Source organism: Leishmania major, chromosome 24 (assembly GCF_000002725.2).
Source record: "Leishmania major strain Friedlin complete genome, chromosome 24".
Classification (NCBI taxonomy): domain Eukaryota; phylum Euglenozoa; class Kinetoplastea; order Trypanosomatida; family Trypanosomatidae; genus Leishmania; species Leishmania major.
The window spans coordinates 605,495-620,000 of record NC_007265.2 but is presented as its reverse complement, the minus strand read 5'-3'; the positions used below and the strand labels follow the sequence as shown (position 1 = coordinate 620,000).

General features: G+C 59.2%; 3 protein-coding genes across 3 annotated transcripts; all 3 read right to left on the bottom strand.

Moving 5' to 3' along the window:
• Positions 1-549: 549 nt before the first annotated feature.
• On the bottom strand, positions 550-2,289 carry LMJF_24_1640 (conserved hypothetical protein; the record flags this gene model as incomplete). Its single annotated transcript, XM_001683629.1, has 1 exon — positions 550-2,289. One exon carries the CDS (start codon positions 2,287-2,289, stop codon positions 550-552), a length of 1,740 nt encoding a protein of 579 aa, XP_001683681.1.
• Positions 2,290-7,506: 5,217 nt separating this feature from the next.
• On the bottom strand, positions 7,507-9,330 carry LMJF_24_1630 (putative succinate dehydrogenase flavoprotein; the record flags this gene model as incomplete). The annotated part of the gene is made up of 1 exon (XM_001683628.1): positions 7,507-9,330. One exon carries the CDS (start codon positions 9,328-9,330, stop codon positions 7,507-7,509), a length of 1,824 nt encoding a protein of 607 aa, XP_001683680.1.
• A 3,086-nt stretch (positions 9,331-12,416) lies between these two features.
• LMJF_24_1620 (conserved hypothetical protein) lies at positions 12,417-13,478 on the bottom strand (the record flags this gene model as incomplete). Its single annotated transcript, XM_001683627.1, has 1 exon — positions 12,417-13,478. The coding sequence occupies one exon, from the start codon at positions 13,476-13,478 to the stop codon at positions 12,417-12,419; it is 1,062 nt and encodes a 353-aa protein (XP_001683679.1).
• Between the last annotated feature and the right edge of the window lie 1,028 nt (positions 13,479-14,506).

Genomic DNA, 14,506 nt, shown 5'->3' with positions numbered 1-14,506 from the left:
GTGGCGCTAAACTAATCCTCGATGGCATAGAAATGGACACGCTTGAGAACAAATACAAAGCGAAGAAAAGGCAAGAAAACAACGGACGCGCACATCCACCAATTCTCTGCGGCCCCACGTTAAGGAGAGCGCCGAAGAAAAGGCCAGCACTCGAAACAAGAAGCGAGAGGAGGAGAGATGGAGGGGTTTGAGGAAAGGAGAGAGCTACGGAGAAGGAAAAGAAGGAGACCAGACCCCATCACACCGCAAACCACCAAGAGGCACAGAGACACGCACGCTTATGGGTCGAAGCAGCAAACGGTACAACAGGAGGAGAAGGGGAAGGGGAAGGGGATCGGAAAGAACAATAACAAAAAAAGGGATCATATACGCTCCACCACAGCCAAACCACATCACAACACCCGAGGGAGGTTTGATCCGCAGCAACAACAGCAAAGCCAAACAGCCACATCGCACACCTTGTCAAGGAACTCGGGAATCGAACATCAGAGAGGGGGAGGAGAGGCACTGAGTGGCTGGCAGTGACAAGCGCATCCCTTGTGATCGCCCTTATAGGGAGGACGCACGCTCAAACACCTCCGTGGCCGACGGCGGGAGCTTGGGTATTTCGAAGTCGCCCGTCTCTCGGATGATGTGCTTGAAGATGCCATAGGCATACACCTGCGCGTAGGTGTACCAGTTGATAGAATATGGGTCGAAGCTGAAGGTCTTGCGGGAGTATTCGTTAAGCTCGTCATCGAGGTGGCTCGCGTTGACGAAGGCGTATATCCACTCGCTCAGGGTGAAGTCGAGGAACTCCCATGTGAGCAGGTCGGCGCGCCGCACCGCGCGGCCCAGTTTCTTCACGAGCTCAAGCTTCTTTGGCGATCCGATCGGCGGCGGCAGCTGCATCAAGGAGCGGAGTGCGATGTACGGCATGTAGCGCAGTAGATAGTAGCGGATGCGGTAGTACTGCCGGTTGGTCGTCATGGTCACCTTCATCGAGGAGATCCCCTTCGGGTGGCGCTTGCCCCTCATGAAGTCCACTATCGACGCGTGCACGCGGCCCCATGTCATACGATTCTCCGAGGAAGACGTCGCCGCCTGGTAGATGAAGGGTAGGCCCTCGTCCGCCTCCGTCGTCCCACTGCCAGCCAAGTCGTCCGTCGCTGGCGACTCGACAAGAGCAAGGGTGCTCGTTTCTGCCGCCGCGGCGCTGCCCGTCTCCACGTTCATACCACCTGCACCCGCCTTGGCGTCCACAGACACAGGCACTGCGCTGCTGCGCACTGCACCAGCGGCCGCCTGTGCTGGCGTCCCCGCCTCGCCCGATTCCGTCGCAGCCGCGCGCAGGCGGCGCGCCTTGTAGTGATGCTGGGTCTTGAAGAGCGCCTTCAGTATAACGTTCACGACGTAGTCCACCGGAATGACGTCGGCGATGAGGTTCTTATCGCACAGCACCTCGCGCACCACGCCCAGGGACGCAGTGAGCAGCAGACCACCCGCGGCTGTCAGAGCATCCACCCAGCCGGGGAACGGGTCACAGTAGCTGCAGCCGATAATGGACGGGCGAACGATAACGATGGGAACGGACTCCTTGTACTTGTAGATGAGCTGCTCGCCAATGCACTTGGAGAGAGTGTACGTGTTTGGGAAGTTGTGCTCTTTCAGCAGCGCCGCTGACTCTATCTCCACTTCATTGGGATTCATCGCCAGCACGCGCTTGCACATCTCTTCTGGATCGAATCCCAGCGGGTAGAGGCGCTCCTCGTTCACCAAGTGGCGGCCCTTGCGACGGTAGTTGACGTAGCACGTCGAGACATGCACCATTGCCTGGAGGTGGCGGCACGTCTTCGCCAGTGCCAGCACGCGCAACCCACCCAGCGTGTTCATCTGAAACGCCAGATCCAGCCGTTCGTTAAAGTTGACGGTTGCGGCGAGGTGAACGATGAAATTCACCTCGTTCGCCAGTGTCGCGCGGTCCTCCTCAGAGAGGCCGACGTGGTCGAGCGTGATGTCACCCTGGATCGCCTTCACCTTCTGGCACAGCTCCTGCCACTTGGCGTCGCCGAATTGCTGACGTAGCGGCTCAAAGCAGGGGGATCCGAGCACCTCGAGGTCTAGCCGCTCCTGCGCGTTCAGGTACTTCTTCAGCCGGCGAGAGCGCTTGCCGCGCATGAGTAGGTAGACACGCCTCACATCAGGGAACTCCTTGAGAATCTTGTACAACAGCACCTTTCCCACAAGGCCTGTACCGCCAGTGGCGAACACCGTGCGGTTGGAAAAACCCGCGCGGATGTCGAGAGACATGGCGACACTTTCAGCAGTGGGGATGGCAGATGCTGGAAGAAAACGAGAGAGAATGAGGGAAGGGTAGAGTTAAGATAAACCTTAGTTATGTACTACCCCCCCTCCGCCTCTTTTCCCCTCGCTATCCTCGAATAGGGGGAGAGAGAGAGAGAGAGAGAAAGAGATGAGGAAACGGCGGTGGTGGCTGGTTCGCTCCTGCGATGCCTCCGGGATACCGTCGCCCACCGAAGCCGCAAGCAAAGGGAAGCAGGAAGGACGAGGAGGCGTCGAGAGAAAGAGGAACGACAGGGGGAGAGGGTGGAACGCGCTCGGTTGGAATAGAAAATGCGGTAATCAAAGACGTGCACTCGCGTTGGCTGTTCCTGGATTCTAAAGGGAAAGATGTGTGGCTGTCGGTGTATTGTTCCAAGCACCCCTGGGTGCCCGTGTCTGTGTCTGTGTCTGTGTCTGTGTCTCTCTCTCTTTCTGTGTGTGTGTGTGTGTGTCGGTCACCTCTCTCTTCTCGGCGTGCCAGCTAGGGAGGAGAGGGGTGTCGCTCAGGGAGAGAGCGGCAGCACCACCCTGGTCAGCAAGGGAGAAAGAGGGAGAAGGGCGAATAGAAGAAGGGTGCGAGACACAAGACAAGCAGCTGAAGAAGCGGGGGCTCAGGGGGCGGGCCGCGCCGAAAAACAGCGAAACAAGAAGATATGCGCAGCGGTACACTGATGGAGGCGATTGCGCAAGGGGGTGGGGAATAAGCAAGAGAAGCAAAGTCGAGTACACGTCCCACACACACACGCACGCGCACCATCACACAATACGCTAAGAGAGGTGCACGTGAAGGGAAGATGGGGGATGGGGCGAAGAAGCGACTGAGAGGAAGACGCACCGCTACGAATAAGGAAGAAACGAAGTGGGAGAAATAGAAGACGAACAGGTACGCAGACACCAAAAAGAGCTGCTGCGCGTGTTCATGTCCGCGCGTATGATGGGCGATATGGGATGGCGTGGATAGAGATGTGTACGTAATCAGCAGAAGAGAGAGAGACCAAGGAAAAGTATAGCGTCAGGGTGAGATCAGCAGAGGCAAGGTATGAGGGGGAAAGGAGGAGCGCGTACATGCACAAATACGTACAAGCATATATATATATATATATATATATATATATATGCGTATGTGTATGTGTATGTGTACGTATCTGCCTCTGTTTGTGGAGAAAAGAAGTACTCCATCGCACATAATAACGAACCTCCAGGTAGGTGAACTGCTGGTCTCGCTGCTACGTCCCCTCAACAAGTCGGGCCACTCCACACACTCCACACACGCACACAAACTTTGTTTCGCAGTGAAAACAAGGGCAGGGTCCAGCACACATGCCCACAAACGTGCGCACCGAATGAGAGAGAGATGATGTGCGTGTATGCATGTGTGCGCTGATCTTGTTGGGCGCCGTCGTTGGTGCCGCCACCACAATACCGCATCCTTTTCAGAAGCGCAGGTGACAGCTGCATCGGATGTACACAATGCAGCTGTCTCATTTTCAAGTTCGCTTGTTCACGTGCGTCAGCATGCGTAAAGTGCCTGTGTCCCTGTGCGTGCAGGGAAGCGTGAGATGTATGTGACATGCGTGCGTGCCAACACGCACAGCTGTCCTCACAGTTCGCCGCCCCATTTCCCCTTCATTCTTACCCTCGTCTTTCCTCGTTGCCTTCTCTCTCCCGCACACATACGAACACGTCCACACAGTCATTCATGAGGGCCACCTAAAAAGGCGTAAGGAGACAGGCTGCCTTTGAAACGCAGGAGACGAAGACCGGCAGAAGGCTGGCGAACGACCTCAATGAGGCGAGGAAGCAGGAGGATCCAGAAAATGAGTGAGTGAGACATGTGGGCCCTGTGTGCAGGCGTGCATGTTGGGGTTTTGCGTTTGCTGGTGCATTCCTCTTTGCCTTTTGGCTTCGTGTTGTATTTTGTTGCTGGTGGTGGTGGTGTCGCTCCTCGGCTAGGCATGGAGGAGCGGTGGAGAGAGAGAGAGAGAGAAAGCACATGCGTTCTCGGCTCGCTGTGCAACGCCCAACGACTCGTCCACGCCCTCCCCGGCGTACTAGCACACATTCCGCTCATCCACGTCTCGTTTCGAACACTTCTTTCTGCTGTGGCAATGCGGCCTCGAGCCCACTCCTCCCCATTGCCAGCGCCCTCGTGCGTTCTAGCTCCAGTGCCGAGGGCTAGGCACAGCCTGCGTGGTAGTGAGGAACCCCCTGAGTCTGATAACGAAGGATCGCTCTTTCCACGTCCACGCACGGAAGTTTCCGGTGACAGTTTGTCGGCTGTGCCCCTTCTCGTCATGCGCATCATAGGCACGATCAGGGCAATCAAACTGGCAAAGTGCCTGCTTGTGTGTACTGCCGTCTGTGGAGCGCGGGCTTCAACCTCGCAACCGATTGTACCGAGTTTCGCACACGTCTGTGGTTGTCATTCCACTCGCATTTCTCACCCACGAAAGTTGTGGGGTCGCGCGCCTTCTGCAGCAGCTCTTCGTTGGATGCGGCTAAAGGGGCCTCACGAGGTGGCTGGCCCTGGACCCTCCTCTGTAGGTCAGACACCCACCGGGCACGTGTGGCGACTGATTTGGAGTCTCGCTGCCCATCAACTGCTGCCGTTCTACCGTGCGCTGCTGACCATTCCGGTGATTCCTTGGGGTGCATGGGTTTCGTCCGATCAGCATACAGCGGCAGGGGGGTTATGAGCGCGCTGTGCAGCGGTTGTGTGCCGGGACACGATTGGTGGTCGCGTTTCAGGTCCTCCTGCCCGGCGTCCAGCCCGCCGCCCGTGATCAGGAAAGGCGAGGAGGTCGTCCCCTGCCCTCCGTGGAGGCGTCTGTTCGTTTTTTGCTGTGACGGAAGAGTCCACGTAGCCCGTGCACGGAAGCCTCGCCTCCCCAGGCCCCTCCCCTTTCGCCATGTCCCTGTGGAAGATCGGGGGGGCGCAAGCGGCATGGGTGCCGTCTTGGGGGGCTGTCATATCGCCTCATTGGATGCGTCTGTGAATACGTAGATCAACATGAGAAGCCCCCGCAGTCAGCGCTGAAGCGTTGTTGTGCCACACACGTGGCCGAAGGTCAGAAGCCGCTGTGCCGCGATGCTCGAGAAGGTCTTGCGTACGGCCCGCCCCCACGATGACGGGCGGAGGCGAAGCCGAAGGTACGCAGTCGTGCTGTGCTGCGGGTCGTACCCCATGATGGGATGTCGGCTAGCCAGCGATGTCGCGTGTGCCGGGGTATGTAGCAGTCGCTTCTCTCCGCAGTGCCGAACTTGGCGGTGCAGCCCTCCCCCGGTCAGGTCGTCCGTGAGCGTGGCCAGTCGTCTGCAGGGGCAACACAGCTGCATTGGCATATGCACTCTAGCAGAGGAAAAGGCAGCTCCGTGGCGTGTCGAATTCCCGCGTGGCAAGCTTCCACCCCTGTGAGCATCTCATTCTCTTGTCCCTCTCCCGGGCCACCCGACGGGCAGCCCTGTCTCCGTTTTTTGAGGGCTGGTGCGGCTCCTTGGCGCTGCCTCCACGGAGTCCACCTCGGTAGTCTCCCCGAACTCGGCCATGACCCCTGTTGCCGTAGCTGTGCTGCGGTTGGCTTTGCCGCCCTTTCTCTTTCAGATTCGCGATCTGGTCACCTACTTTGTGAAACAGACCAGATGCGAAAGCGTTCAGCTGCCTCTCCGTCCCGCCCACATCCAGCAAACCCGCTCTGTCCCGTTCATTTGGGCGTCGTAGACGGGAATGCACCCGCCACCACGCCACATGTCGTCCTTCATTTTCTTGCAAAACCCTCCGACAGCGCTCTCCGCGATGCCAACCCGACCGCCGCTTGCCGCCGTGACCTGAGACTGTTAAAGGCATGCGTGGAGGTCGCTTAACTTCAAGAGAGAAAAAGGAAGTTCAGCAGGCCACCTACCGCGTGGCGAGCCACTGTGCCCTCCGGTGCGACAGGCCGACCACAGACGAATTACGCGTTTGGGTGGCGTCATGGTGGTTGAAGCGGAACATCATGCGCAGAAGTGCGCAGCTCGAACCGCTCAGGTCGCTTGAGAAGGGCAGGCGCTGGCCCGGCATCTCCGCTCTCGGCGTCGGATCGCCTTGCCCAGCGAGACGCACGCACGAACCCTTTCGCTCTTCGCGAGCTGCGGGCTTTGCTGCGCTGCTCTTCACTTCCTCCAAACGTGCCTCACCCGCGATGTCCTCCTGCATCTACGGGTTGACATGCAACTGGTGCTCGTGCACAAGTCGCTCCATCATGAGGTGTGCCACCTCTCCCACGCTCCCTTCGGGTTGCCCCGGCGCTGAGAGGGCTGCCAGAATCTCTTCCTCTCTTCTGCCCTTCACCTCTCAAGCAGTGCAAGACGGCGCTTGCATTCACCTGCTGCCGGACTCGGTGCACCCGACATGCGTGACGGTGGTGGTCTCTGTCGAGGTGGTGACTGGTGAAGCGATGAGCCTAAAACACTCGTTCTGTTGAGCTGGCGCGTCTTCTGCAGAAAGAGAGGGGAGGAGTGAGTGCACGGAACGAGAGGTGTGCGTGTGTGTGCACTGCAGCTGTCATGCTGCGGAAGCAGAGGAGAGGATAGACCCGAGAGGTCATGCAGGCAAGGAAGGGGTGGGTTGTTGGATCATGAGAGCGCGCACATCGCAGCCCTGTTCCTGGGCCCTCAGGAGACGGCGTGACGCGTTTTCACCGACGGCGGCCACTTGCCCAGTCCGTACAAGGCCCAGCAGCGTGCGAGCAACCTCTGACTTCTCGCCTCACCACCCGCCGGAGGTCTTGAAGCACGAGAGGGGCAGAAACACGGGTTGACGAGGCGCGGACCGCACCACCCACGCACACCCACACCGCCCCCTCGCAACGACAAGCGTGTGCCATGAGGTGCGGAGGTCCTTGTATACTTTCACAGTTTGCTAGGGTATGGACAAAAAATCGAGAGCATCACGTTGGCACACCTCCCACAGAGTAACAGAAAAGCTGTAGGCCGTTTAAACAGAAAAGAGAAAGCAACTAGCTAGCTATACGTCGGCAGCTCGCACGGATGCGCGCGTGCACATGTCCAGGTCCGCATGCGTCCGTGAGGGACCGCGCACTTTGCGAGGCGAGCCAACAAGAAAAAGGAGCGTCGTGAATGGCCCCCGCTCCTCTGCCGTTTTTGTGTCACCAACTACCGGGATGCTGGACACACGCAGGTACAGAACTAGTACACTCGCTTCGCCGGCGGAATGCTCTCCACCTCATTCGTCAGCATCTCCATGTGCACCGGGCGGTACGCAAGGCGCACCTTGCCGTTGGCGTCGTCGAGGTATGCGAGAGTGTGCTTCATCCAGTTGTGGTCGTCACGCTCTTGGTAGTCGTCACGTGCGTGGGCACCGCGGCTCTCCTTGCGCACCACAGCGCCACTAATCGTCATCATAGCGTTCGTCAGCAGGTTGCGCAGTTCGAGCGCCTCGATGAGGTTGCTGTTCCACACCGGCGATTTATCGTGCACGAAGGCGTGAGAGAAGTCGCGGTAGCACTCCTCGATTATCTTCTTTCCTGTTTGCATGTTCTCCTCTGTGCGGAAGACGGCGGCGTAGAGCGCCATCGTCTCCTTCATACGCTCACGGATACGGGCGATGGGAATGTCGCCCTTGTTAGTGAGGATGCGGTCCAGATCGGCGATCGAGGCCTCGCCGGCGTCGGCGCGCAGCTCGGGCTGCTTGCGGCCCTCCTTCGTCAGATTAAAGATGACCGTGTTGGCACACGACTTGCCGAACACGACAATGTCCAGCAGCGAGTTCGCGCCGAGGCGGTTGGCGCCGTGCACGCTAGCACAGGCGCACTCACCAGCTGCGAGAAGGCCGGGAACAATCGCGTTGTCGTCACCGTTGCGCGGGCTGACCACCTCGCCCGTCCACAGTGTCGGCACGCCGCCCATGGAGTAGTGCACCGTTGGCACAATCGGAATCGGCTCCTTGGTCACGTCAACGCCGGCGAAGATGTGAGCGCTCTCTGAGATGCCCGGCAGCTTCTTATGCAGAGTGGCAGGGTCGAGGTGGTGTAGCTGCAGCATCACGTGGTCCTTCTTGGGACCGCAGCCGCGACCCGCTAGGATCTCCATCGTAATGGCCCGCGACACGACATCGCGCGACGCCAGATCCTTCGCCTTGGGGGCGTAGCGCTCCATGAAGCGCTCACCCTCGCTGTTCACAAGGTAGCCACCCTCGCCGCGCGCGCCCTCGGTGATGAGCACGCCAGGGCCGTAGATGCCGGTGGGATGGAATTGCACAAACTCCATGTCCTCCGCCGGCAGACCGGCGCGCGCCACCATGGCCGTGCCGTCGCCTGTGCAGCTCTTCGCGCTTGTCGTCGTGAAGTATACGCGGCCGTAGCCACCCGTGCAGAGCACCGTGTACTTGGACTTGAAGCGGTGGATCGTGCCATCGTCGATGCTCATGGCCATCACACCGCGGCAGCAGCCATCCTCCATGATCAGATCGAGGCAGTAGTATTCGTTGTAAAAGTTCACGCCGTATTGGAAGGACTGGCCGTACAGGGTGTGAAGCATGGCGTGGCCCGTGCGGTCCGACGCCGCACAGGTGCGGCGCGCCTGCTTGCCACCGTAGTGGATCGACTGGCCACCAAAGGCGCGCTGGTAGATGAAGCCATCCTTTGTGCGCAGGAAGGGCAGACCCATGCTCTCCAGCTCCGACACAACGCATGGGGCCTCCTGGCACATGTAATGGATTGCATCCTGGTCGCCAAGCCAGTCCGAGCCCTTTACTGTGTCGTATACATGCCAGCGCCAGTCATCCTCCTCGCAGTTGGCGAGAGCAGCGTTAATGCCACCCTGCGCCGCTATCGTGTGCGAGCGAGACGGGTACAGCTTCGAGATGCACGCCACATCGTAGCCAGAGGCCGCCACACCCATGGCCGCGCGGAGACCAGAGCCACCGGCGCCCACGACGACGCAGTCGTACGTGTGGTCGATGACCGGGTAGGCGCGGCTAAGGGCAAGACGCGTAAAGGTGCGGCGCAGCATTCTCGCAGAAGAGCCCTTTATATTTATATATATATATGTGTGTGTATACTGTGTGTGTCACGTTCTTCGGTAGATGTGTATGTATGGGCAGGGTTAAAAGACGGCAGGCAGACGCAGTTTGCAGGTAGGGACGATACTACTCTGTGAGATGGTTGCTTGTTGGTGCGGCTTTCGTTTTTTCAAGACTGTGGAAGGACCCGCGATGAAAAGAGGGGGGAGAGGCGTATCGTGGCGTGGCGTGGGGTGAGCCGTGAGTGGGTGGACAGGTAAGGCGTGGAAAAGGGTGTACATATACATGTGTAGGTGTATGTGTCGGAAGGAGTAAACGACGAGAGGCGCGGTAGGGAGAGGAGATCGACGTAACCCGACCGCGTGTGTAGGCTAGCTGTTGTGCGGGGAAGGGGGAGTGGTGGCCCTCCAATAGAGAAACCTGCATCGGCACACAGACACCCGCACATGGCATCATCCCGTATGCCCCACGCGTCGAGAGAGAGACGAGAGGGTGGGGGTTAGGTAGGAGACACGGACACATCACACGCGCACAGCGGAGAAGGGCGCGCCGCGAGATGTCGACGGCTTCAGCATTCAGCCATCCCATTTGTTTCTCTGTTGCCTCTGGAGCTGTGTGCACGCAACCGAGATAGAAGCCAGGAGGATGAAGAAAGACAGACATGTGATACGAAGGCCTGCGGTGTCGGTCCAAAGGATCCGCGGCCTGGGCTGGCTGCAGTGTACACATACACACACTGGAAGAGAAGCACACCGCACCGCACTCCACTCCCTTACGCCCTCCCCTCTGCCCTCGACACCACCCCACTCGCTCACATAGTCTCGTTGTTCAGCGTACTCGGTCGTCGCTACTTCCGAATCACCGTGGCACGCTCTGGTGTCAGAAGTGCTGCCTTGGCAGACGGGCTGCTCCCGCAGCGGCCACTCAGGGTCGGCGCCATCCTGACCGGCTTCGGCGAGGACGGAAAGAAGCGGCGGAGGAGATCGCCTGGCGATACCGAGCCGCACTCCCAGTTTCACCCTCTACGACAGGGTGGGGTCAGCCATCATCAGCGCAAGTAAAGCCGCATGCGGGGAGCGCGGCCCCAGTGGCGGTGGTGGTGGCGGCCGGAGGTGCGAAAGCGGCCGAAGGAGAGGCAGGTGACAGCGCTCATGTCACCCCTGCCGCCCTCGTGATGGCGGCATCCGCTCCACCACGACACGTGCGGAAAGCGAGCACGGCGACAGTGGGCCGGCAGGGGGGTTGGTCGAGGAGTCACACTAGGCGCCTCGCTGTCGCACCGAAACCCCCCTCCCTCCCTCCCTTTCTACACGTCAGCCTTTCTCCGGCTGTCCTCCGCGAGGTGCTCGTCCTCGCGATTGATCGGCTTCCCCACACCTCCCGCTTGGCACGCCGCATATTGTGCTGCCCAGTCCTCCGGCGCCTTCCCTCTATCCGCAAGATTCCGCAGTGGCTCCTCCTCGTCCTGCGATGTTGCCGGGAGCACATAGGAAAGCTTGGTCTCCCTTGTTCTTCCACCGCCAAGGGCCGTGGTGTCTCCTCGGTAGCCTCGTCTCCCACAGTTACCCCACTCGCGGCATCCCTGCCCAAACCTGCCTGCTGCCGTGCACTCTCGTCTGACTCGTCTTCTGCATGCGTGGAGACGTCCAGCTCGAAGAACTCTCGCGCTGCGACCGCCTGATCGTGCATAAGCAGTGCTGTGACTTCCAACACCGCTGTGGTAGCGGCTGTGCTGGGGTTCGCTCGACACAAGCTCGGTCGCCTACCCCTCCTCCCCGTTGTTGCACTCCTGTGCAATGTGATGGGCGAGTCGGCCCACCTTGCACAGCTTGTATTGATGGAAGCATTGCAACGCGTGCTTGAGCGCAGTGAGGCCGACGGCGCTCGCTACAAGTATGCACCGCGACAACCAAGTTGCCCACCGCATCTGACGCCAAGACCGGCACAGGAGTATCTTTCCTTTCGCCTTATCCGTGTGTGCCTATCTGTGTGCCGCTGTCTCTCTGTTCGCGTGCGCGGCGATGTGTTGGGTTTGGAAGGGCGATGGCATTGTGAGATAATGCGCAGGCACTCTCGAAACTTCACACACGGTCACCCTCTTCCCAGAGGGGCGAAGAAAGAGAAAGACGGAGAGAGGGAGGCCCGGCGCACTCCTCCCTGACGCCCCAGAGAGCACAGCGCGACAGAAAAAAAACAGATCACCACATCGAGAAGTAGAGAAGCGTTACCAACGCGTTTGTGGCACAAACAAACCAAAAAAAAAGGCCTGGAAGTGTGGTGACGGTGCACAAGTCAGGGTCGCGCGGCTAACCAAAGGAATACGCATGAATCACATAGAGGAAGCGCTGCGTGGGTGAGGGGTGGGATTGTTTGGGTCGGTAAGTGTGTACATGTACGTGCACGTGTGTGGGTGTGGGTGGGTGTGGGAACGTGAAAGGATATTGCCTGTCCGTGAGGCAGTGAGAGCGAAGGGGGACGTCTGCCCTTGAGCCTCAGAAGAAAAGGGGGAGGGAGGGAGGAAGGAAGAAAAGGATCGGTAGCTAATGGCAACACACACACACACACGACGGCCCGCGCATTGGGAACGCCGCCGAAAACGACGAGGGGTAGGGGGAGGGCACTCTTTCAGCCCTGCACGGCTATGCGTGTGTAAGTGGGCTTCCCGCCGTCCCTGTGAGGTCATAGCGGTGCGCTGCGAGGCGGGGATGGAGTACTGACTCCGAGACCGCAGAAGGTGAACGTAGCCTGAAGCGACTTGGGGACAAGCAGGCCATTGCGTGGGAAGCAACAAGGAATAGAGACTAAACAACGCCCGTAGAGCTTAAACGGAAAGGAAAAAAGGGGGTCGAAAAGACAGCTCGCACTCTTCTTGCGCTTACCATGTGCCCAGCCGCCACCTCCCTCAGCACTTGCACCTCACCCTCCTCACGTAGCGCTTGGGGCCTCCTTCGCTTGTGTCGTGTGATCGGCGGTGCCTGCGTCGTATGACCGTGGCGCCGCTGGCGCCTCCGAGCAGCTTGTTCGCGATCACCTCCCTGCTCTCCTCATCGGGCCCTCTCCCGTCTCCAACGCCGACTCAATCATCGCTCCTGTCCATACAGGAGGTGGAAAAGGAGATGCGCGCGACATCAAAGCCGGAACCGATGTCCGAAAACAGCCGCTTCGAAATACGGTTGATGTACGCCATCAGCACCGCGCTGTCCGCAACAGTCGAGCAGGCGGCACTCAGTGACGCATGGCTGCCCATGTACGCAAAGGAGACAAGCAGCGCGTACACGGCGCAGTCGTAGCTCGTCATGGTGGTGTCGCTGAACAAGTACCGCTTGTGGCCAATCTGCGCCTCTATCGCCTCGCAGTCCTGTAAAAACTCGTTCTCGCACTGCTTACTGACAAGCGAGCCGTACGCGGTGATGGCGAGTCGCTTCTTCAGCTTGATCACATAGCCGCGCACGGCGAGTCGCGCGCGCAGGTGAGACATGTGCAGTGCACGCGCGATCTGCGCCACTGCCAGGGACGCGTGGTCAATGAAGACGATGCGGTAGAGTAAACGCTCTACGCTGTACTCCAGCGTGCATCGCAGAGAAGCCCCGATGGCGCGCTGATCACGGGTGAGGGTGCTATCCATGGCCACATTGAACTCCGACGTGATGAGCTCCATCATCTTGGGGAGCTGGTCAACGCGCTGGCGCTTGTAGATGAGGAAGGGAAGCTCGCCGTTGAGGGCGCCGAGCGGGTCGATTGTCTCAATCGCCGTGTACGGGATCCCGTTGGCGCGCAGGAACGTCTCCACACGTGTGCAGGCCGGCGACAAGCTAGGAGCCCAAGGTGAGCGAGGGAGGATGAAGAGAAACAGCTCCGTCTCGCGGGCCTCGCACTGCTGGATGAGGCGCAAGCACCGCCGCCGCTCGAAAAGTGTGAAGAGACGTGACACGGTAGCGTAGGCGGTGATAGCGCCCACTACAACGGCGGCGCCGATCGTCAGCCGTCGCTGGCTCGGTGTCAAACGTGATGGCGCTTTGTGCAGCTTCTCGGCCGCCTTGGAGGATCGCGGGAAGATGCGCTGGCGTTCCGTGCTGACGATGTTGTTCAGCGACTGCCGCGCGTGGCTAAAGATGCCCTCGAAGTAGTCTAGTTTCATCGCACTACGCCTTCAGGTTGTGAGAGAAAGTTTGTGGATGATGGGCAAGACAGATGTGCTGAGATACGTGAAGGGGACTGGCGGTGGCGTGCCACAGGTGACGGTGGACGTTGTACCCCTCCTCTTCTCGTTCACGTTTTGTTTGCTTCTTTTCCTTGGCTGCGAGTGCGCGCCACACCCCGCACAGAGGTGTTGGGTCGCCCTTCTGTGGGATGCGTTGCAGCATGCGGCCCCGATAAAAGAAGAAGGGAGGAAGGGGAGGGGCGAACAACAAAAAGGAGTGATGTGATACCAAAGACATCAGTGGCGGCTCTGCCGCGTCAGCGCAGTGTGGGGGAGCACGGGGGGAGGGGGGAGGGGGCTTTCTTCCCCTTTGTTTCTTTTTCATGGAAACAAAATCAGCGGCCAGCGGAAGACGCCAAAGAACGGGCGCATGCACGGATACACAAAAACATGTGTGCGTCACCTGCACACCCCCCACACTTCGTGCCCGCGCAAGCAGCCACCAGCAAGAGCACATAGTGTGTGTGTGTATGTACTTTATTTTCGTTCCTCTCGTATTATGTATTGCCCTTCTCTTCGAATCACGCACACATACATGCGCGCGCGGAGAGGGAATGAAGAGAAGCCCGTGGGCCACCACCGCTCGAAGCAGCCAAACAGCAGAAGGGGGTCCAGAAGCTACCCCCGCCTCGCAATCTTCTGCTCCCTTTATCGGCATACACACCAGCCCCGTCTCCTTTTGCGTCCATCTTTTCACCCCTTCTTCCCTCCTCTTCAGTCAGTCGCATGCGCTGCTCGCATGGCGACGCACAACGCCGTGTGGTAGAGCGTGAGAGAAGAGGTGGGAGGACGGACGTAAAAGAAGGAGGGAGGAGGCACAAGGTGACGCTCTCTGCACACGAGCCGAAGATGAGCAACAATAAGAATAATAGAGCAGGAGAGGGCGCGCTCCGTTATCGAGAAAAGCACGGCGACACACACATGTAATGGAGTTGTGTGCGGTTGTGAGAGAGGGGGCAGGTGTT